The sequence below is a fragment of the Micrasema longulum genome, unplaced genomic scaffold, assembly GCF_059751315.1.
Source record: "Micrasema longulum isolate JH-2025_06_02 unplaced genomic scaffold, ASM5975131v1 h1tg001764l, whole genome shotgun sequence".
Lineage (NCBI taxonomy): Eukaryota > Metazoa > Arthropoda > Insecta > Trichoptera > Brachycentridae > Micrasema > Micrasema longulum.
Window position 1 is genome coordinate 588,542 of NW_028278939.1, and position 25,781 is coordinate 614,322.

The 25,781-nt window shown below is 32.3% G+C and overlaps 1 protein-coding gene across 6 annotated transcripts; it reads right to left on the minus strand.

Moving 5' to 3' along the window:
* Positions 1–394: 394 nt before the first annotated feature.
* Positions 395–25,781, minus strand: LOC148274082 (uncharacterized). 6 transcript variants are annotated; one of them, XM_088237654.1, is made up of 6 exons: positions 25,654–25,781; positions 14,600–14,778; positions 11,352–11,518; positions 2,324–2,414; positions 881–1,051; positions 395–606 (listed from the first exon to the last, which is right to left on the minus strand). In XM_088237654.1, the coding sequence occupies exons 1-6, from the start codon at positions 25,658–25,660 to the stop codon at positions 454–456; spliced, it is 768 nt and encodes a 255-aa protein (XP_088093780.1). In that variant the 5' UTR covers positions 25,661–25,781; the 3' UTR covers positions 395–453. The 6 variants fall into 6 exon arrangements, 4 of the variants coding, with proteins under 4 accessions (XP_088093780.1, XP_088093779.1, XP_088093781.1 ...); XM_088237653.1 differs by lacking the exon at positions 25,654–25,781 and adding an exon at positions 18,209–18,319; XM_088237655.1 differs by lacking the exon at positions 25,654–25,781 and having other exon boundaries at positions 11,352–11,528; positions 14,600–14,723.

Below are 25,781 nucleotides of genomic sequence, written 5' to 3' on the forward strand. Positions count from 1 at the left end.
ACCAATTCAATGCATGCACCATTAGGTGCGGAAAGGGAATGATAGTGATGAGTAATATGGGATTAAAGATTTCGGACATCTATGTAATTTATAAATAATTATTATTGTAGGTAGCGGACACAACGAACCTAATTATATAGCTATGGAGGTAGGACCATTAGATATTTAAAAAAATTATCTTACTATTGCGTTTTACATTTTTATGTAAAATTCGAAGTGCACAAATCAAAAACCTTTGCTCACCAGTATTTTATTTAATATCCCCACATTCTTACGTTATTGGGATATTCTTTTATAACCCTTTGTTATTTATCTTGTAAATTGATACCTTTTTAAATTGATCTAGCTTTTATTGAATCTGTTTGTATAAAAATAGAAAATAATAAGAAATATCTGAAACGCACAATATTGTTTTAATCAATATGACATGATAGAATGATATATATATAAGATTTATAATATATACTTCTGATGTCTGTAATTGGAGAAATATTGATTGAGATAAGCTTCTTTGAGTATTTTCTTCTTTATTTCCCTCACTCCGATTAATTTAATAGAATTGTTGTACATTTCATGGTGGTGGGCAAAGAAACAGTCCCGTATTGGCTGAAAAAAATAAGTTTTTATTTAAATTATCATGCATTATTATTATCTTATGTACAAAAGTATCAAATACATTTTTAATTCTGTAATGTGTTCAACAGACATTTCTGCGAAAAATTCGACATTTGTGTTCGACGAACTGACGTGTTTTTTTTGCGTTTCTTTATACAATAACTGTCTACTAGAGGGGAGTATAAAATAAAAGCTACTTTTTTTTTCATCAATAAATAAAGCATGGAACTTATTGAAAAGAAAATAAACAGTTTGATATACTTACCTTAAATTCTTCTAGTTGTAAAACCGTATATTTGGTATGTGTCAAATGTTGCTTTTCGTAACATAATCTGCACAAAAACAATTTGTTGTCGTGGTGCCAATAATCTCCTTGAGCACTACACCCGGTTGAACAAAGTGCACATACATCATTGTTATAGGGAACACATTTAATCTAAAAAACAAAAAAAGTTACTCGTTTGAAATTAAGTATCTAGAGTGAAGTCAGGCAGGTGAAGAATACAGTTTCGATTGTGAAATAGAACCAGAACTCTGCACGAGTGTTTTCGACTTGATGGCTACCTCAGGTAAATTTGAAAAAATCAATCAAGTACAGATAAGTCTGACAAGTAGCGTAGTGGTTGGCACGTTCGCCTACCATTCCGGGTTCGATTCCTGGCAGGGGGATGTGAAATATTGGTTTTAAAGGTGGTTCTACACTGCAATATTTCACTGTCTCTGATCTGGTAACTAAAGCGCAAGCCTAATCACTTTACCTTCTATGTATTAAAAAATATCCAAATGTGCTGCTGGTGGAGGCCAATACAGTGCTCTATGCACCACATAGTGCAATTAGGCAAATTGTGATGATGACAGTACATACTGCATAATGTAGTTTTAAGTTTTTGAGATTGCAGAACAAAAAAATGCAAGTGGCATCATGGCCCCGATTACAAAGTTAAAGTTGTCTTCAATTGCCTATAAAGAAAAACATAATTTTCTGTATGAAAATGTGTATAAATACATATTGGTATCTTCATCGGTAACCTGTAATTGAACATGTCTTGAAAAAAAATCTTACAGAACATTCTATTATTTTTTATAAACAATTGAAGATAACTTTGTAAACTTCCCATTGTAAATGGCATCCTTGTACAATATACGAGTACATACACATTGTGCAAATATTATGATCTCTATCCATCAAAACATGTTTCCGCGCATTTAAGATCAAATTTAAGGTTTATGGGTATTATATTATTACTGTATTATTTTACAACTTGCGCTTTAGTAAAGTACGTACGCATCATTTTAGTTATAATAATAAATATCAATATCGAAGTGAGTGAATATTGTAAAACAAATAATAAAGATACAAACAAATTTCGTAATTTTATCGCATCGCAGCGGACATAAATGCATGTTTATTCTTTTTTGTTTATTCTAAAAGATAACCTCTTTTGTACGTGTAAATTAGTCATTATTGCAAAATGATACAAAACATTAAGCATAACATCCTTAGAGCCTAAAAATAAATATCAAAGTAATTTTTTTAATTAGAATAAAAACATTGTGAAGGAAATGTGTTTTTTGCGAAATTTGCTATTTTAATTAGTTTTGACGAATCACAAAGAAAACTTTTTTTGTTGAGGCTGTAGATTTGAATTGATATATAACAAATTGTGTGTTAACAGTATTAATTATCTAATATTTTTATATAACTTACGTCAACTGCTGGAACAACAATAGTTTTTCCTCCAAAACTGTGATTGAATTTAATCTGTCGTTTTTTGTAGGATCCATTATAAGTCCCCGGTCTGAAACAGTCACGAAATTTCAACTTATTCAATTTATAATTATTATCTTATATTTGATAGGTGCCGCGGCGCACTTGGTTTGACGGCCAACTGTGAAACTAGCGTCACGGGTTCGATTCCCGCCAGTTGCAAGAAAAAAATCCAAGAAAGATTTTTTCCAATTGAGTCTGGGTGTTGTGGTGTATTTTTCATTACCTCCTTCCATATCCCCTTTATCCCACTTGCTGACAAGGCTCAAAATAGAGGCTTAGTGGGTTATTCCTTGAAAAAAAATTTTTTTTTTAAAGACATGTGCTTTATTTACCGGCAACACAAATACATATTATAAAAAAATCCATTGACATAGTAATACATAGACATGCCCTATAGAGTAAAATATATTTTAAAGCAGTGACACGAAAACGTACCCATAGTTATCGAGTTAGTTTATTATCATATCTACCTTTTTCAAAACTATTACTCGAACCGAATAGAATATTTTCATAATTTAATTAGTGAATGTTTGTCCTAATCAGTGCATGTGCTTATAAAAATGCATGTCGTGTTGGTTTTATATTTTTTGCAACAACTACGGTGAAGGTGTATAGTGGGTTTTGCATGTTGGTTTAATTGGTGTCCTGGCGAAGAGACGGGTACGTCTCGAAACCGGTAGACATAGAAAAGTCGGTAAGTGGTTATATACAAATATTTAATAACATTTAGAATATAATACCCTTAACAATTATTGGCGAACAATGTTTATTGGACAAAATAACTGTTTTTTTGAAAACTTGTAAGGCAAAAACATGTTTACTAAAATACGAATTCTAGTGTGGGCATTTTTCAAAACGCATTATGCCGCGTAGTATTGATTGACATTAATTTGTACAAGTACATAGATATTTCACTTCTGTCAATTAGCAAACAATTATAACTGACATATTTTCTTGTCAGTAACAGGGTCGATTTGATTAGGATCAACTATGACATTATTAAACATATATGTATATAACATATATATGTTTAATAATGTAGTATAATAATTTGTCTTTGTCTGGGCGAATAAAGATTAGAGTTATGTGTGTCAAATAGAACGAGAATCCTGGACTAGTGTTCTCGACTCGATAGGTTATTCTTATTCTGAAAAATGGGAGCCGGTGCTATATAAGATTCTGACGTCACTGCGACCTGTGTATACCTATTGTGATGGGTCCCGACGGGAATGGTAAATGTTACACAGTTTGTAAAATGTCCACTTAAGCCAGCCAATGAAAGGTCATAAGCCCTGTAAATGCTCAGACTTCTCCATCTCTGTTGTATGCCTGTAGTCAGTATTTTGAAAATGGGTGTTTTTAAAACAAAATTAAATGATGATAAACTGAACATTTTTTTTTTTTTAATTTTTTGTAATTATTATTGGAAATACATAATTGAGTTGGCAAATTATGTATCACAATTGATTTGTAAATTGCCTAAGTAAAGGTGTCAATAATCGCGTAAAGTTTTGCTAACTATATAGTTAAAATTATACATGTTTTAAAGGGTCATTTCAGAGAATTTTTGGGAAAATTTGATTTTTTAACCAAAATAAAATTAGGATTAAAAACCTATTTTACGAACGAAGCTATACGCATCGGACGCGGATTAGGGAAGCTGCGGGTAGGAGAGGGGAGGTGGTTTATGTAAGGGATGCTAGTTCGAGACATTAAGGATTGTCTCCATTTTCAAAAACAAACAAACAAACTAAACATCACGCAGTTTCCTCGTATTTTTCACATCATTGCACCTAAATCCTTCGAGCATAAAGATCAGAAATATAACAGTGGTCAGTCTATTTTTCAAGGATTCAATGATTTCTTCAGTTCGGTCTTCAGCGAACTTTGCACTTCATATTACGTAGAAAATCTTGCACCGCCATATTGTGATGACGGTAGTTTAATATATAAAATTGAAACTACTGAAGGGGAGGTAGGCAAGCTCTTGTCTACACTCGACGTAAATGGGGTGCTGGAAGTGACGGAGTACTTCCATATTTTATTGTAAAATGTGCTAAATCTTTATGTATACCATGTATACCCAACTTGATAGAGTTTATAGATTATGTTTTTCGTTTCATGGACAAACTCGAGCAGGTTGATGTAATCTACACAGATTTCGAAAAAGCTTTCGACCGAGTGGATCACATAATTCTTATGAGAAAACTTTTAAACTTGGGTGTAAAAGGTGACGTTCACAGTTGGACCTCATCTTATCTCAGCAAACGAAGCCAAGCTGTTGATCTCGGGGGTTTTAGACTTGAGTTTACTGATATTTCCTCTGGAGTACCCCAGGGATCGCACTCGGGACCATTGTTTTACAACGCGTATATCTATGCTATTTATGTTGAATTTAGGAACGCAAAGTTTTTAATGTACGCAGATGATAAAAAAAAATATCTTAAAGTTAAAAATCCCCTTGACTGTCATAAACTTCAAAATGATCTAAACCGTTTGACAGAATACTATTTGAAAAATCGTATTAACGTTAATGTATCAAAGTGTTTGCCTATTTCTTTTTCGAGCGGTTGACATCCCATCGCATATCAATATACGAGGATTGTGTAAAAAATAAGGTTCTCAAATTTTTTTCAGGTTTAAGGCATTTTTTATTTGAACTGAAAAATACATAATTGGAAAGCTTAATTTCTTAACAATTTTTCAACATAATCAACACATTTTTCAACACATTTTTGTTGACGACTTATCTACTTTTGGAATCCAGCTTCAAAGATGTCCGCCGCCAGTCCGTGGAGGAATTTGGAAACCGCTTCCTGCACTCTTTCATCAGTTTCGAAAAGTTGTCCACCCAAGTATTGCTTTAATTTTGGAAACAAGTGGAAGTCACTCGGTGCAAGATCAGGGCTGTGGGAGCCTGTTTAACGAGATTTTAGCCAAAATTTTCGAATAAATTCTTGGTTTGGCGAGAGACGTGCGGGCGCGCATTGTCGTGGTGCAGTCTAATGCCTTTCATCAGTCTTCCTCTCCAGCGATTTTGGATGGCTCTTCTTGTTTTTTCGAGTTTTTTCAAGGTCTTGCAATAATTTTCCGAATTTATTGTGGTCCCTCGAGTCATATACCCGTATGCAGAGACAAAACTTAAGGTGAGGAAAGTGCATTCTAATTTCAAATGCAGAGAATAACCCGAAGGTGAAGACAATAGAATGTACTTTCCTCACCTTAAGGTTTGTCTCTGCATACGGGTAATAAACTTAACAAGTAGAACGGTCAGGAAATAATCTAATTGAGATACACAAAAAACAAATGCTGTTTGTAAACATTCAAAAACAAACTTTTTTCATAATAAAAAAAGATCATTTTTCCATTTTTTTTCAAATGCATTCTCCTCGAATGCAACCTTGGTAGATCGATGAATAAAACATTTATGCTCCTAACGTATTTTTTTACACATTAGATTGAAAATTTTAATATCTACGAACATGCACAGCGCGAAAATCTATATTTCTTTGAAAACCGCATGTAAATCGGTTAAGCCGTTTAGGAGAGTACGGTGACATCACACGTACAGGGGAATTATATATATAAAGATTTGATGATTTAAACACACACGAAAAAGGGTAATAATCCTTATTTCGTGATTTCACAACAAAATCTTCTTATCTCTGCCGGATTAACAATGTCTAGTCGAATGCAATAAAATTGCGATAAAACTAATCATCAAAATTGCAAATGACAAGGACGTGGCGCAATAAATATTATGACGAAAATTTCAGTATGCGAAAAAAATTATGAATGTTTATTTAGGCTTTATTGATTGTAAAATTATTAAGATAGTTTACAAAGTATTCACATATTAAGGTGTTGACATAAGTTGTGTCCGATTTTTTACAAATTTAAAAAAGAGCACCAAAAGAAAAACAAAATGGTAAAGGTTTGTAATGGTCATTCTAAAGAAAATTTTCTGCTCTACAAGATATTATATTTGCTCTAACGTTAAACATTTTATTTTATTTGATTACAAGCCATCTAAATAAAATATCATTCCGTTTTGTTTGCCGTCTACTATGCTATGATTCATTCTCACCTATCTTATTTATCATGTATATGGGATTTTGCCAGCAAAAATGAGATCTCGGAAATACAAGTCAGACCTCTAAGAAACATTCTTGGACTTAGATGGGATTCCCATGTCAAGGATATTTACCGACAAACAAAGATACTTCCTTCAAGGTAATGCCACTTAATTACCAAATTAGAAAACTTGGATTTGTAATAAGGCTCTATGGTCCTTTAAATATAGCTTGATTATAGTGACAGTTGTCAGCAAACGTGACGACATAGTTTTGTAGTGACGTCTAAGGAGTGATTTATATTGACACGAAAAATCATTTGTATCCGGCATGTTAATTAATGTAATACAATGCTTGACATTAAATCCACATACTTACATAAAATCAGCTTTAAAATTAAATAAAACTCAAATAAACCTAATTATTAACGACGTTCTTACAAGGTTACGTCAATTTGCATGATGCAGATAAGACAAATTGATCAATGTAAATCGGTTGAATAAAAAATAATTCATTTGTTGTTGTTCGTGAAAAAAAGTATTTTATGTCTTAATTTTTAGTAAAGAATTGTCTTAAACACACCATAATAGGCTTGTTTTTTGCGTTTTTATATCAATTTTCGGAAACAGAGTTTCATGTTTGCACGAAAAAACTGATAAAATTGATTTGATCGGTACATGACCAGTGATCAGTAATTTCCCATCACTAGTGACATTAGTTTGGCAGCTATGATTTTAATCAAGCTATATTTTAAGGACTATAGGTGCATACAACATTATATTTAAACTCCATAACAGCATGACCTTTTGCAAGGTAAAATGTACTTGGCCGCGGGACCATCGAACGATTTCTGCTTTCCGTAATCATGTATAAACATTATTCACTGTAAACTATTTTTAAACAACTAAGTACCTACATACTATGATTTTTTTAAATAATGCGTTCGTATGTGGAGAAATGCGATTATAAACTTTGATTAAAATTCACTGATGGAACTTAAAATCAGATAAATTACTTTATAATCAATTTTCATAATTGGCAAAATCAGGTATATTTTTCATAAACATAACATGTAGTGACTAGTATTTTAATATTAAGCAATAATTTCATTTAAATTATCTCAATTATTACGATAAAATCGATGGTTATTTAAAATACATAATGTTATGAATGAACAAAATATTATCTTAGGATCAAGTTAGTTTGTTTATGATAAGATTACAAATCTAACATCGGAATCATTTTATATCCATCTAAACTAAAACCACAAATGCGAAAGTGTGTTGGTTTGTTTGTTTGTGTGTGTGTGTCCTTCGCGTCTCAAGTCTCAACGGAGGGACCGATCGACTTGTTTTTTTAGCACAGGAATAGTTGGAGAGATAGGAAGTAAAGTGGGCTTCTTAATCTTCATCCCGAAAAACAAAAAAGTACAATAGTCCCTGGGTAGCGGTTAATATTAACATATTACAACAGAGGTGAAAAACATTTTAGAAAAGGTAATGTAGACATAAAGGTTTCAGCTTTTTAACTTCACAAACATCAGATGAAAGAATTGAAGGGATATAAATGTTTAAATATGGGCAGAATGGTGAATGTTACACAGTGTGTAAAGTAGCCACTTTTACGAGCCAATAACAGGTCATAAGCCCTGTAGATGACTAGGCTTCTATATTCCCTTCTCTAAAATGATCTTCATGACTGTTGTAATATGTTAAATTCAATTACTATTATAATAATATTGAATTCTCTATTTATACTGATTTTGTATAAATACATTTAATTTTATAGTACACATAATTTCGCGGATGTTACGAAAGCGACGAAACCGGTTGCTGGATATTAAAATTTGTGGATTTCAGTATCACTTGACTTTTATTTCTATAATTATTGTTAATTCTAAATTCTACATACAATAAATCAAACAATAATGACATTACGAGACGCTATATTATTGTTATTTGTATTGGAAAACTAAATGTTACTTGTACTTTTTCTCACACGTGTTTATTAGTAAAAAATGTATTTTATACGCTGTTTATTGAGTGTGCAAGTATAGAAATGTTAGTGCGTTATTTCCAAGTGCAATTTGGATCATGTCCAAAATTCCATCGTCATTTTATGATCAAAGTTGACTAGTCATTAAACTTCGACGTTCGTAATTTGTAGACAGATGACTATTAATTATACACACATGTATGTGTATAATGTCTAATTATCTATTTTGATAACGTAACGGAAGTACCGATATACTATATAAATTATTTTAAAAATAATCTATTTCCTGTAATTTTGGTATTAATCAACATAACAAACTATGATAATACATCGCACAATCGCGCTGAAAACCCATTTTATTATAAAACTGTAGATATAAATCATTGTTATTTTACCACAATCCATACTAATTTTATCTATACTATACGATGTTTAGTAGAGAGTGGAACAAAAAAAATGCTGGACAGGGTCATTTCGTCATTTGGTACAAATTTGCTGTAGTGGCCCGTTCCCAAATGTCACCAATTATTTACAACGGGTTTTTCAAATATTTTTGTTCTCATTTTCCTAGATTTTAATCTCGCGCCTTTAATAAGAAAATCTAAGCCTTGTATCAACTCAAAATAAATAGAAGTGTTGTACCCTTAGAGTAATAACACGCCACAGGCTAATAGAGTCGTCCATGCGGACAAAAAACATTCTATGATTATCAACCACGAAGTTTGCTTCTCTATTTACAGCAATACAATGGGCCGTAGGTACTGGTCGAGAATTGCAGGCGCAAACTGAAACCACCCGTTACACGTTTGTTGTTAAACTAAAAACCAAACCAAAAATTTGGAACCCTTTGGTTCTATGCAATAGAGTTAATGGGGTTCTCTGGTGAAGTATTATTACTCTGAGGTTGTACCGTCATTCAAGGGCAAAAATTTTGTGCAGATAATCATTGCTAATCGGCACCAGGGAGCAATTGAACGTAGTTATACAGAAAGCAGCCAGCCATAGAAAAGTGAAACTGAGATAATAGCCATTTTGTGAAAAGAGTGAATTTTAAAATCTACACAATAGTTTGAATGTTTTTGACTTTAACAAACAATAAACAATGAATATATAAGTTTTTTTATGTATTATAAACAAGAATCTTATTGTGTATTTGATAAGTTTAAAAGATTTTTAAATTACCATAAGATTTTTCTAGTTTTGTGGGTGTTTTCGGCAAATTGAGAAATGCCGTTTTTATGATCGACACCTTTTTCTGGAGGTGATTAATACAGTTTTTTTATATGAAAGCGGTCTAGCTGTTTATAGCAGAACATAGAATCGACCTTACTGCACCCGATAACATCAATATATAATTTTTTTGAAATTGTGGACTGGCTGCTTTCTGCATAACTACGTTTAATTCTAAATCCTTTCGACCCCCTTCAGACTGATTAATTTGGAGATTTTTATTTTTTGCATGCATTTACACTTTGCTTCACACATGGCCACACTGATGATTAAATGTCCAGTAAATATGAACACGTGAAACCAAACATGATGGTTTTTTATTTAGAACATTATTGAGACCTTAAGCATTACCCAAAACACTTAATTAGGTTGAATTGACCGAACCGTATTAGTTTTTTTCCATTTTTCAAACAGTTTTATACATCATTTGATGTTTAAGCATCAGTGTGGCCATTAATGAAGCAAAGTAAAGTCGCATGCAAAAAAAAAAAAAAAACTCAAATTATCCACTCTGAGAAGATTCAGAATACCACCCCTGGGCCGCTATTACAAACGCTATCTTCATCGGTACATATTGAGATGGTATAAAGTAAAATCGCTATTTATACACGAAAAAAAATATATAGACATGGATAAAAATTAAAATATCTTTGTCGGTAACATGTAATATAATTTTTTTTAAATTTTTTTTTAATACATATATTTTAAAAATATATATAATAAAGTAATGCCTAGTAGGAGAAGACCCGTGCTAAGGCAGACTAACATATATGTTTATTTATATATCTCCATATACATATACACACAAACACACACATTCACACACACGTGTACACCCTTATAAACCTCTTTTCTGATTTGAACTGAAGTGAACATGTTTAGAAAAAATGTATTTTAAGTAATGTATTCTGCGAAGTTCAAATTTATCTTCAATTTTAAATACAAAGTAAAATTAAGTTTTCCGTATGAAAATTAGAATATGTTTACATTTTTTTTCTAAACGTGTTCAATTACTGGTTACCAACGAAGATACTTTGAATTTTCATACAAATATACACATTTTCGTACATAAATATTGATGTTAGTTTAAACCTTTTACCTTCCTATTTTTACAAACAATATGGCACATTTTAAGCCCATTTCAAAAATGTTAAGACTGCAACAAAATAGAAAAAAAAATTAACATGGACATTAATCATGATAGAGTAAATGATTATAAAAAATCTTGTGTTTCTGAAATCAAATGTCTAATCTATATTTTGGTGCGTGTAAATTAATTTTAGTTTATTTTATTACTTCTTATTTCGTCTTACTTTCTCTTTTCTTTTCGTTAAAAAAAAGTAGTTTCTTTAAGTCAATCTTTATTATTACTTAAATTTATTTAATTATGCTACACACTTATTTGATATAATTTATGAAAGATGGTGGAGTTCTGCAATGCTTACTTACAAATTGTATCTATTTTATGTATCCTTGTTGAACTTAAAATTATAAATAAAATTTAAATTTAAATTTAAAAAAATACCGTCTCGATATGTACCGATGGAGATAGCGTTTATAATCGCGGCCCTGGTGCAGGTAATAAAAAATATTCACAATCATAGGTAAATAAATACTGACAAAAATGGAAATACTTAACAAGGTTATGAAGCTATTGTCTCCCTTACCCTGGAATCTTCCTGTCGATAAATTTAACACTGCGTTTGGAGCTGGAGTTGAAAGGGACGTAAGAACCTCCCTTACGGGAGGGTGGGGGCGAGGGGATACGTGGAGGGGGTTGATACACCTTCACATCCACCCAGCGGAGTGCCTTGGAGATAGTCACCATCTTTGTCTAAAAACCACTTTATTTTTTATTCAGAGTAACCATACTTTCGAAACTCTAGATATTTCAATAATACTACTGCAATTCGCACATTTTATCCGCAGCATACTGTTCTATTTTATTTATTTATTTATTCATATTTTACTCTTACAAACTATAATCAATAATGAAAATAATGTGACCTCACTGGGGTTACCCGTGCCGAGGACACTTAACAATATTCTTTTTTTAAATGTTTTTTTACATTTGAGAATAAACAAAGAAGACTAACAGAAGAAACATAGATAATTAACAAAATATTCAGACAGTTTTAAAAACTAGGTATATATATGTATATCTATATGAATATGAATACTAGTTTTTTTTAATATTACAAACAAGAATCTAATTATGTATTTAATCAGTTTTAATTAATTTTAAATTACCATAAGATTTTTCAAGTGCTGTGGATGTTTTCTGCAAATTAAGTAATAGCGTTTTTGTGATCGACACCATTTTCAGAAGGTGATTACTACAGTTTTTTGTATGAAAACGGTCTTGCTGTTTAAAGCAGAACATAAAATTGACCTTTTTGCACCCGATAACATCAATGTATCATTTTTTGAAATTGTGACTGGCTGCTTTCTCCATAAATACGTTGTAATGCAAGTCAGAATTCCCCCACTAATAGGACAATTCGCTTGCTAAATACGGCTTCTGCGGATAATATGGATGTATTTTTCTGTTCATTTCAGCAGTTTATCAGCTATCTGATTTCTATTCATAAGCTCCTAACTTATATTTACACTCTACATTACGTAAAGAAATGCAGACTACAATTGTCATTTTTTTCGATAACTTTCTTTTTTAATCCGTTATATTTCAGTAATCCAAACTATTGAAACCTGTCATAACAGAGAGGGAAATCATTTTTGAGAAGATAATATCGAAGTCTAGGCATTTACGGGGCTTTTGACCCGTCGTTGACTGGTTTATGTGATCACTTTACAAACTCACGTACTAATGATAATATATGTAGTATGATATATATTGATTATTAATTACTATAGTTACATAAATAATACATGTTTTTTTCTATTTTAATCTACTTGTATAATTTTAGTAAATGTTGTCACTTTACAAAAAAAGAGATTAGCTCTTATGCTTAGAGAGTGACTAAACTCTTATTTTATTTTTTATTTTTTATTTTTTTTATTTATTTATTCATATTTTTCTCTTACAAACTATAATTAAAAATAAAAATAATGTGTCCTCGCTGGGGTTACACGTGCCGAGGACACTTAACAATTTTCTTTTTTGAAATGTTTTTACATTAGAGGATAAAAAAAGAAGACTTAATAAACAGAGATAATTAACAAAATATTCACAGTTTAAAAAACTAGGTATATATGTACATCTATATAATTTATATTACAAAACGCACAATGAAAATAACAAAAACCTAACATAAGCTATACACTATACACATATTTATTTATTAATTTGAAGTTATATAATTTTGAATACCCATAAGAATAAAATAAAAAGAAAAACAGAAAATAATAATACAATAATGCAAATTAAAATGGAATGCTGGTTTTGTTTTTATAAAAACTGAATATTTATGTATAAATTATAATATGTATATATATGTATGTGTGTTTTTATGTATATGCACGTATGTTTATGAATGCATTGCAAGTGCCCCGACTTAACACGGATTTTCTAGCGAGTCGAGGCAGGTTTACAGGCATGGGTCGTTCCTAGTTGTGTTACTATAAACTGTACCTCTGCAATCAACTAATGTATTTATAATATTTTATAATTATTTTTTTTAAAGGATTATCCCGCTAAGCCTCTATTTAGAGGCTGTCAGCAGGTGGGATAGAGGGGATATGGAAGGAGGAATTAAAAAAATAAAATTTTTGATTGCAACTGGCGGGAATCGAACCCGCGATTCCAGTTTCACAGTTAGCCGTCTTACCAACTGCGCCACGGCGCCTGTTAATAAATTAATTACGTGCTAGTAATGCTTTATCTATTCTCTAGAGATGGATTCCACGGAATCCTATATTTGTCTGCATACGTTTGTACATGAGATATTGCTAAAATAATAAATATAATATATTAACAATATATTGTCAAAACAGTTGTTCCGAGCATGAAGGTACTGGATATATAATAACTTTACGCAAACGATGTACTAGCGCACTTCTGGTCGAACAATAAAGGCAGATTTTAGGAAAATGTTCGTACGAGGTTTTCCTAGAGCACGAATTATATTATACCTAAAACCCGTACGCCTTTTGCTCAGAGACACCTCTTCTTTATCGCACTGAGAGTGTTCAATATTTTGGAAGAGCATATTAAGCTATCAAGGACAAAAACAATTTTTAAGAGAGGTGGTAAGGACTGGATTTTCCTTAGCGAGAGGGGTCTGAGTAACGATTATTCGAATATTTGACCACCTTTTTTCTGTTTTATTTATTATTTATTATTAAATTTAAATAAAATATTTGTGTTTCCTGTTTATCAAATTGATGTGCCATATATACAGGGTGTTCTTTAAACCCTGTCACATCCGAAACCACAATGATCAGTATGGGCAAGAAGACATATTAGCATATTTAAAAAAACATTTAGAAGAATGAAAATTTTCAATAATAAAACATTTAAAAAAACAAATGGTTGCTTACATCTGCAGGGGAGAAGTGAGAGGAGCGCGGCGCAGTATCAGACTCCCTCTCTTTGTTTCTCCTCTGCAGAAGTAACAAACCATTTGCTTTTTTTGATATTTTATTTTTTTAAATTTTATTCATTCTAAAAAATATTTTAATATGCCAATATGTCTTCTTGCTCATACTGATCATCGTGGTTTCGGATGTGACAGGGTTTAATGAACATCCTGTATGTTTTCTTTATTTTTTTATAATCATTTTTCTGATTTTATGGAAATATGCCTGTGTTAATTAATAATTATTCGTCCCAACTCAACACGGGACTTTGGCCTTATGGAGCTGGGACTTATGTTTAAAAAATGTATGATAAGCTGTGAGTAAATAAAAAAATAAAATATATTTATAAGTGCTATCATAAATAAGCTATGTTTACCGTATCGTGCGGCGGGGGCACATGAGTGGCCAGCCCAGTAGAGAAGGCGGGGATGTAGCCCCCCGTCTTGCGCATAAAGCCCGTTATATTGGGGCTCCGCGCCGGCCACACGACCCGAGGCTCCTTTGAACCGAAGCAAACTGACGGGCGAAATTTCTTGTCCACAACGTACTCAAAACCTACGAAAAAATAAATATAGGTCTCCTATTAAAATAAATTCAATTCAATTCAGAAAGCTACACCCGTCCAAGCCAGTTCCGCCGCCGCATCCTCAAAACGCTCATTATAGGATGCTGCTGCGTCCGTTTGTCGGAATTTTAGTTATGAAATCTAACCACCTTATGCCGAATATTTTCCTCAAGCAATTTTTTAAAAATAAAATAAAATATTCATAAATTTCATAAAAGGTACTTGTTTTTTAAAAGTTCTATAAAGATCTACTTTTATACATCTAGTAAATGTTATCACTGTAACTCTCTAAAAAAAGAGACTAACTCTTGTGCTTGGAGAGTGACTTACACTGTTGTAGTTGTTTATTTATAAAAGTTTATTCAATTTTAAATAAACGAGTACATGAGAAAAAAAATACAAACATAGGATATATAAAGAAGAAAACATAAAACAATAATACATTCATACTAATTAAGATTAAATGTAGTTTTTACACGTGTTAAAAAAATTCTTTAGATTTACTTTAAATTTATTTATTGATATATTATTACTCTCAAAACTCAGAAGTTTGGTTTTTGAGTTTTGGTAAGGTGCCAATGTTTATATTAATTTGACAAAAAAAATCTAAAACTTGGCAAAACAATTTATTTTGCATAACATGCTACTGTTTTTTTTATTTTTTAAAGAAAAAAGAAATGGCTATTTGAGTTATTATTTTTTACCCAAATATTAAAAAAAAATTAGACCATTTCCTTAAAAGTCGTAAACAACTTGTGCTGGAAAAATAGGAATTGTGTTGTGGAGCTGGTAATCAGATTTTCATCCGTGAGTCTACAGCACTACCCCGGGACCACAACCCGTTTAATTTATTCAAATAATTTTGTGGGTTTTGAGGTTTTAAGTTTCCCTCTGTTAGAACTTACATTTACATATAATACATACATAGGTCCACATGTCTTCAATTTTGGAAACCTGCATAATATTTGGAATCCCTAAAGCTAACACTTTTTGAACATGAAAATATGAGAACGTCATACAAAGCATTGCTTTTAAAGTTTAAACTTTTAAACCTAAAACAGTTTGCATTCATAACACTTAAATACATGTCTAGGTATGGGTACAAGTTTATGTAAACTTACGATGAAAATTCCTTTGAAAATAGTTGTTCAATCCACCATAAGAACTTGTTGATTTACCAAGTTTTGAAGAAAGTGAGCGGAGTTTCGTAAATTTTAGTTGAAATTATGATGACTTTATAGTTCACAATTAAAACATAAAAATTGATACAGCATGGAAATTAGGTTGTAGTGGGTCTGATATGATTCTTTTTTTGATTAGAATAGTTTTACATTTTGAATCCTTTTTATTTCTAAAGGTATTTGATTAAAATTATTTTTCCCGAGAAAGAATAGTGATTTTGTGCTACATAAGTGTTGCACCTAGGCACGCTTAAATCAAATGGATTTTTTTTTCTTACTGAGTAAAATAGTGGTTTCTTTCTCTTTAAAAACTTGTTTTATAGATTCTTCAAAACGGAATTAATTTTATTAATTACTTTTGGCTTTTATTAAAAACTACATGTATTTTTTAATGCTTATGTTGATAAATTTGTGGTTCCATCATAGTCTAAAATACTGCAGTTTTAAGTTTAAAGTTCGCTTCTCGTTCTAAATTTTATTCCCATGTTTTTACTCAGTTACGTAAAGAAAAAAGGCTTAAAAAATATCTTTATAAACCTAAATAATTATTCTCTTTTGGCATAAATATATTTTATATTAAAACATAATATTTACAGCACAGTCGAAAAAAATATATAAATACTAACTACGCAATGTAAAAGATGGATTGCCTAAAAAAAGAAAACTGAACTAAAGCCTTATGTATTATTATAGCCATTAAGTATGCACATCGAGTGTACAAGTATACAGCCTTCAACATAATTTTCAAGTAATATTATTTTGCATTCTATCGGGCCTAGAGGCCCGATTTCGGTATTGAAATTAATTTATTTGATTTTTGTAATTTCATCGGGAATCGAACCCTTAACCCTACGTACGTGAGGCAAGTGTATTATCCATTTCATCGCCAGGACCACCGACAAATAGTTAATTTTTCATAATTCAAAAGTAGTACCTATTTATTTATCTTTTTGCTAAATTTCATTTGTAGATTGAATAACTTATTGCCAAATAGTAATTTCTCATTACTAATATATACTTTATAATCAATTTCTTTTTTGTTCCCAACCGTGTCACCAGTAGTCAAAATCTATATTTATCAAATCTTCTATAAGCAACTTTTGTTTTTGTGCCCCAATGTCCAGAATGTGTAGATTAGTCTATTCATCGCACAACTTGGAATTCTTTGGGTTGGATCTTCTCGTTTTCGTAGATCTCTTCGCCATTGTAGGATAAAAAAGGGATTGGCTCGGGTTAGATCAAAGTCTTATATATTTGTTGATTGTGTTCTTGAATATATTGTGCACCATTATTTTACTGCCCTTGTTTGTCTTTGCTACATAGTTTTACGTTCTTTTTGTTCAGTTTCTTATACATGCGTTTCTTCATCTGTACATACTTAAAATAAATAAATAAATAAATAAAAAATAACCAACAATGTTTTGAATATGTCCGAATACTTGCAGACTGGACGGATTTTTCCCTAGGGAGTTGTTCATATTTAAATTTGTTGCAACAGAGAGGGAAAACAATTTTAAGAAGGGAATATGGGAATATGGGAGTCTAGGCATTTACAGGGCTTATGACCTGTCATTGGCTGGTTTAAGTGGCCACTTTACACACTGTGTAACTTTACAGCCAGTCTGCAAGCATTTGGACATACTCAAAACATTGTTGAATTAACTACCTGGTAAAAGAAGTATTAAAAATTGGAAAATTGTTTTCAGGCGTTGCCTACTAGGTGAATTGGTTGAGCCGGATGAATCTCACCTACATGATAAAGGTTTTAGCTCTTTTACTTAACAAAAGTCAACAGATGGAAGAGTTCAGGAAATATGGATTTTCAAACATAGGCAGAATGATGAATGTTACAGTGTTTAAAGTGGCTACTTAAACCAACCAACGACAGATCATAAGCCCTGTAAATGCCTAGACTCCCATATTCCCTTCTCAAAATTGTTTTCCTTCTCTGTTGCAACAAATTTAAATAATAACCAACCCATGACATAAATAAGCAATGTTATTTAAAAATCAATACATGACAAAACGAAATACGTATTGAAATAGAACTAGTAACCAGTAATATGCAATAAATACGTTGTTTTTTATAATCATTTCAAAAGGAAAGAGAGAAAGGGGGGAATACCCAACGAAAGAATAAAACAATAAATAAAAGTAAAACTTAACAAGAACGTTTTCGATGGTTTATACTAAAATATATTAAAACAATATGTATGTTCGTATGTGTAGAGATACTTACCAGCTCCTGTGAAATCTTTGTCGGAATATGCCATTTCGATTTGTTGCACAAATTATTAACTATAATTTTATGTAAATTTAACTGTCGATTCCAAGTTCCGCTTTGTCTGATGGTTCCGAAATGACTAACGGAAGTTCTCTTAATTCGTTCTTTGTTTATGCCAGTAAATAAGACAAATCGCTATGTAGAACAAAATGCAAATATTACTATAAAGGTTCATCGAATAAATTTCAGCGGAAACGTATTTTTTCGAATTATAGATACAACTTTCTGCACGCAACCACTTTGCTGGGAACCAATCCGGATGGGGTATATTGCAGTTAGGGCGTGCACAATTCGTTTCAGGTAAACCGGATTTGCCGAATATTGTTACCAGATCGCCACACGTAACGTTGACAGGCGCCACACCATGTCGCAGTTGGTTTAACCAACAAGTACTCATTTATCTTGAGAAAGGTAAAATAATTAATTCTAAATATTTTACAAGGCTTTTGGATCAACTGGATGAAAAAACTCGTTAGCCTAGACCAGGATTGGCGTAGAAAAAAATCATTTTCATCAAGACAACACACCTGTTTACAAAAGCGTTTTGACAACGACTAAAATCAATTAATTAAAGTACGAATTGCCTGACTATCCACTATATTCGCCAGATTTGCCCCCCCCCCCCCCCCCAGTGACTATTATCTATTTTCAAACCTGAAGAAATGCGTTGCTGAAAAAGCGTTTTACATCGATAAGTCATTGAATCCGTGAGTATTTTGGATACAAACCGGAATCGTTTTATAATGATGGAATGGAATTATTGGAAAAACGTTGGAAAAGTGTATTGAAGTTAACGGAGATTATATTGAAAAACGAAAACTTATTTCACGCCAAAAATAAATGTTTTTCATTACTATTCTAAAAAGTTATCGGACGGCCCTCGTAAAATCCTTTTTATTATTTTTTCATACATTTTTAAGAAACTTCGGAATGCAATTTCATATTCTAACATCGCGCGCAAGAAAACATTTTTTTATATACGATTTCCCGTAACGCTATTCTTTCTCATTACTTTTGGGTAAATCGAATTCGTCGAGTATTGTTACCGGATCATTTAAGCTAATTAATTTGTTATTGGCTGTCGGTGAACAAGCGAACATACAAATTTCATTTATTTTAGTAGGCAGACTAGAATATTTTATTTATCACGCACACAAAAGCAAAGTTTATTAAATACATATTTAAATGTACTGTACGTAACGTTGAAAGGCGTCGTAGCGCAGTTGGTTAAACTACGGTTTCGGAGGAAGGACACACAGAAGTTGGCTATCCAGAGAAAAGAAGAAAATTTCAGGATACTGTATGCTTCACCTCAGAAGCGGATATAGATTGGGTAAGTCTGTTATAATCTAGATTTTACTATAATATATTAAAAAAATTGTATGGTTAGAATGAAATTTTTGTAGTAATAGTAACCGAACATGTTACAACAGAGATGAAGAACATTTAAGAGAAGGCAATATAGTAGTCTAGGCATCTACGGGCTACACTTAAACTAGCCAATAGCAGGTCATAAGCCATGTTTTCATAAGCCTGTCTTCATCTTTGTTGTAATATGTTCATATTAACAGCTCCCTCAGGGAGTTGAATCCAGTCCTTGTCTACAAAAAATTGGACAAACTCAAAATATTGTTGAAATAGTAACCGTTTAAAACCGCAATTATTATGAATGATTGGTAATTTGGGAATGTACTACTCTGCTCCGGGATATCTAAAAATAACTACGTACGAGTATTCCAGGACGCGATTATAAACGCTATCTTCATCTGTATCTATCGAGACGGTATAAAGTAAAATCGGTATTTATGTACGAAAATGTGTATCCATATTTTTCATGAAAATTTAAAAACATCTTCATCGATTGAACATGTTCAGAAAAAACATTATTTACATATTTTATTTTTCATACTTCTTCTTCGATGGCGCTACAGCCCGAATCAAGCCTTGGCCTCCTGTAACTTTTGCCTCCAACTCCGCCTGGCCATTTTCCAATTTGCTAACTGAAAGAAGTCTTACGAAAAAATATTTGAACGTGCATTTGCGATAGCAGGCCCTATGACATGTAATGCCTTCCTGCCGAAGTGCGAAACTGTGGGAGTGAAGTGATGTTTTAGAAAAAAATAAAATCTACCTTTTCTTTAAATTATTTTGAATAAATCCGTGGCATGTGATGGCAAAATTTTTAGTCATTTAAATTCATATTCATCGAATCACTTTGTAAAGCGCCCTTAAGAGGAAACACGGTCTGAATTTTCTTCGCGCAAACCGTTTCCTTATTTCCTCCCTGGATGCACGTTGTGTACAGACTTGATATTTATTATTAGCGTGTCTCTATTATTTAATTTTTTTGATCAATTGTTTCTTTTAGGAGCTAGCACCATCCAAAATCCCTTAAAAACACATTGAGGTATATAACTAGAGTGAGCATGAGCGTTCGAAATATGGTCCCTCAACCTGCGGCCGGTATGTTTGATAGAACGGACTTTAGTCTGTTGCGAGCAGTCTCCGGCTACTTTTGTCTCCTTGCAATTACTAAAATGATAAACAATAGTGACGCGTATGTGAAAGGAAGTGACATTCTGAATAGAACTTACAGTAGACCGATGTAAACAGTCCGTGCTTTTTACTGTACTACTTGTTTTGCTTGTCAAAGTCGACGTGATATGACGTGACGATACTTGTTCCCTCCGCTGTTATTACCTCTCCTTTGGGGACAACTTTTTAGCTCGGATTTGTAAAGAGTGTCATCTCGATATATTATCTCTTCAATCCGTGCCTCATGTCTGAGGATGGTGATTACGCCTGACTCCAGGCATGGCTCGTCTGTGGACAGTCTCCCTCCATCTGGAACGGTCTTGTGCTCTTCTATAGGCATTCGTCAGTGATGATTCTGATAACTCAGTGACGTACCGCTCCATCTTGTCGGTTGACGTCCACGCGACCTTGTCCCTTCGACACTTCCCAGGAGAATAGTTTTCTCCAAACTATCAGAATCTCCCTGGAAATATGCCCAAAGAACTGCAGGATTCTTTTCTCGCACATGGATATCAATTTTTCTCCTATGTCCAGTTCCTGGAGAATAGATGCATTCGTACGTCTGGCCGTCCACGGAATCCGCAGCACTCGCCGCCAACACCACATCTCGAAAGCTTATATAGCGATATATTATATGTCAATGCAATAGCACGAAATTTAATCTGCTGTCTTAGGACGTACGGTATACAAATGATTAATATATTTTTTTGTTAATAAAAAATAAATATTAGCGTTCTTATAATTTACCCAAATATTTCCATTTTGGTGGCCATATTCAACGAGTTGTAAATAACTCACTATTAGAAAATGGAAATCAAGTCGGGGTACAGAGGCGTTCGAACCTCGGACCTCTAATCCGTGAGTCCGCAACACTAGACACGGACCCACAACCCGATTTAAAAATGAAAAAGGCATTTACAAAAAATTTCATTCGATATTCTTAAAAAAAAAAACGTCAAAATCGAATTAGTTTTGAGGTGCGGGAAACGGGACAACGAAACCTCGACTTTATCAATATCAGTAAGGTATTCCGTCGTGCAATTGTCTTTTCCGCACTGTTTCGGGGAGACATCTGTAAGAGAGTGACAGAAAGACATAGCTCAAATACATATTCGTTAAAATTCTTATCTAACGCATATGCTCTTAAGGTATTATATTACAAATATGTCGCTACATAAATTATCCATAATAATAATCATCCTCTCGTCACAACGAATTATCGCTAACGTTCCATTTCGACAAATTTGCATACCCTAGTTGCAAGCGATACAGTAGAAATACTATAAACTAATTTGTAAAGGAAATTATCGATTATAGGAATGACTAGACGGCATTGGATATAATGTCAAGTTATAAAAGAACATAAATTTTTATAATTAAGAGTTATTGATTGGAAATAATGTATGGTCCGTTAAAATAAGAAATTGTTTCATTAGGAGTTTTAAAAACTAGTTATCTATCTTTGAACACATTCTGTGTTCAGGCGGATGATAATACAGTTCTGTGTGTGAAATAGAACCAGATCCCTGGACGAGTGTTTTCGACTCGATGACTGCTCTCAAGTAAAAATTCTGAATAAGAAAATCGAGTGTAGATAATTCTGCCTCCCTGTGAAGTGTTTGTCGTGTTCGCATAATATTCTTGAGGTCTTGGATTCGATTCTTGGTAGGGTGGACATAAAATATTGATTTTAATGGTCATTGAAACTGCAGTATTTCGTTGTTCCTCGACTGGCACCCGAAACGTAAGACTGATCTCCGTACCTTTGTGTAAGAGATGATCGAAATACGCTGCATTTGGTTTACTAATGCATTGCCCTATGCATCACTCGGTGCGAAATGGTGTGATTTTAAAACTCTTTAATAAAATATTTTTTTCACAGTCCGTATTTATTATTTTTTATATGATTTCAATATTTTTGGAAATATTACAAAAACGCATCAGAAAATCTTTTTTTTTTTTTTTAATTTGGTGAACACAGTTAAATACATATACATATTTTTTTGTACTAAGGCACGTTTTTCCCACTATCGTTAAGTTAACGTTTGAGTCTAGACATGGAGAAAAAATTTAGTTTATTCAATTACTAAAAAAAAATATTTTAATCTAAAAATTACACAGCTGACAAATATTTCAAATCGATAAAATTGTTTTCTACGGCCGGGAGAGCGTTTGGATATTCACCCCTGTAGTGGTATTCTGAATGCAACAGCGCGCGTAGAAAACGTATTTTTAATGAGTATTTGTGTACTAAATACGCGCTAACATAGCGATCTCTTCGCGCGCAATTCCGTTTAGAATACTAGCCTAGTGGTGGTCCTGTGGCTAGTGTCTCGGACACACAAATCAAAGGTCCGTGGTTTGAATCCCACTCTACCTCAACTTGATTCCCATTTACTAATAGTGAGTTATTTACAACTCGTTGAAAATGGCCCTCAAAATCAAATATTTGGGTAAATTATAAGAACGCAAATATTTCTTTTTTAAAAAAATAAATTATCTATCCCCTAGAAAGTGGTTAGTTTAGGATATTTTTTTTCATGTGACGACACTTTACTTTATATAATGGCCACACTCAAGATTAAACGTCATATGATATAAAAAACTGTTTAAAAAACGGAAAAAACGAAGACGGTTTGATCAATTCAACCTAATTAAGTGTTTTGGGTAATGCTTAAGGTCGCAATAATGTTTTAAATAAAAATCTTCATGTACGGTTTTACGTGTCCATATTTATTTGAAGTTTAATCATCAGTGTGGCTATCTATGAAGCAAAGTTTAGGTGCAAGCAAATAATAAAAAAAATCAAAATTAATCACTCTTTAGGGGATAGAGAAGATTCAGAATACCACCCCTGGGGTTGTATTCTGAACGCAAAATAGATTTTTAACGCGTATTTACGTTCTTAATACACGCTAACAGAGCTATCTCTTCGCGCGCAATTCCGTTCAGAATACTAGCCCCGAAAAAGCACATGATGACTGATGACTATACTAACCACGAGACATAACATTGCTAGACCTAATAATATTTCTTATATCCCTAACGGGTTTTTAAAGATAATAAATAAAAAATACAAAAAAATTAATATATATACATATAAAAATTATATATATACAAAGGAAGCAAATAATCCAGTTGTTGAAATAAACATAATTTAATCTAAATAGTGGTCCCGTCGTAGTGTTACCGACACATAAATCAGAAGAACAAAATTTGAATACCGCTCTACCACAACTCAATTCATATTTTTAAACACAGCTCTAAAATGTAATATTTGGAAAAATATTTGTTTTCTTCAAAAAAGGAAAAGTATTAAGAGCCCTTTTCTTATTTTTCAAAATCCGATCGATTGAAAAATAATAATACCTTCTCTTCATTATCAAGAGTCTTCAAATATTAAATTAAGTGCATTTAAAAAATATTGTTTTATCCATTTTTAGCGTCCATAATTTATTCAAAAATAAATTAAATAAAACAGTATTAAAGTTTCATGATGTCTTTAAAATTGATTGACAGTAGTAATGATGTATTTTGACAAGATTATTATTACTATTATTTATATGTGTATAATTAATAATCTTGTATTTTTTGCGGTTGACAAGGAATCTTTTTGACTATTGCGTGACAAAGGCAAAGAACATTAAGTTCTACATTTTTGTTATGTTGTCAATTTGATTATATGACAGACTATAGAACTGTCACGCATCGTTGTATTTCCACAAAAGATTTTTACAAAAATTCTTTATGTTGCAATTTTGTAATCAAATTACGAGATACTTGCACTTTTTTAATATATTTTTATAAAAAATAAAATATTTGCGTTATTATGATTTAGCCAAATATTTCTGAGGCCAAAGAAGTTGTAATTAACACACTATTAAAAAATGGGAATCAATTTGTGGTAGAACGGGGTTCGCACTAACGTAGGACCTCCAATTCATGAGTCTATAACATAAAGCACGAGACCAAAACCCAGTTCAAATATAATAATAATTTTTAATATTTGTTTTTATATTTAAATGTTTAAAATCGTCCATCAAAAAAACATCGTTTTTCAAAATATTGCTCATAACATTGTGCATGTACCTATACCCAACGTCGTAGCTAGAGACTGACCAGTAGCTCAATCACAAATAACCATCTACGAGCTAATAAGCGCCGTGATAACAATGTCTTGCCATGGTTGTTTATCGTAATGGAACATCCGTGAACACCTAATATTAAATGTCAAAATATTTACGTTGCGCGACGTATAATCCTGCTGCGCAATCACATATTTGAATTTCACCGGAGTAAATATGGAAAATATTCCAAAACTGCTATTTTCATTTTTTTATTCATTATTTATCATGCTATTTATTGCATTTAGCCAGCGGTTGGCAAGCCAAATATCGAGAAAAGCATTCGCCTTAAAAATTGTTTGTAATTTAATTTTCACTTTTTGTATGAGATAGTCTATACTATTTTGCAAATTCAATACGAGTATATTGTATTATTTTTTATGGTAAACGCCGACTTTTCGCCAATGAACTGTATTTATTTACGAGGAAAACAAAAAACAAAGCGACACGAGCGTTGACTTAAAGATTACACACGCGTTGACTTATGACTGCGATAACTAAAGCATGTTCATTGTGATCGCTTATTTAAGCATTTGCTTAGCATGTTTTTAAGCGCGCCGATAGTTATTTGTGATTGAGCTACAGGCGGGCGGCTGCCAGGAGCGCAACCCTCAGGGGGGCCACAGCCTATTTTTCTATTTTTTTTCCTAGAAAATAAGCCTTGGGGGGCGCAAAATTTAAATATTGCCAGGGGCATTCATGACCCTAGCTACGACTCTGCCTATACCTTGTTTTTCTTACCTTCCATTTTTCCTTGTTATTAAAACAGTTACTTCAAATTTAAATTTTGTAAATAAACTTTTTTTTACAATACTAATTATTATCACTAATCGTCTCCGTAAATTTTATTTTGACAGGATGACACAAAC

Excerpts from the sequence above, each read along its gene's own strand:
- LOC148274082 (XM_088237653.1), bottom strand. The coding sequence starts at position 18,242 with ATGGCATATTCCGACAAAGATTTCACAGGAGCTG. Across the intron at positions 11,519-14,599 it reads TGCCCCCGCCGCACGATACG|ACAAAGATGGTGACTATCTC; the intron begins GTAAACATAGCT and ends AGTGGTTTTTAG. Across the intron at positions 2,415-11,351 it reads ATCGACAGGAAGATTCCAGG|ACCGGGGACTTATAATGGAT; the intron begins GTAAGGGAGACA and ends TGACTGTTTCAG.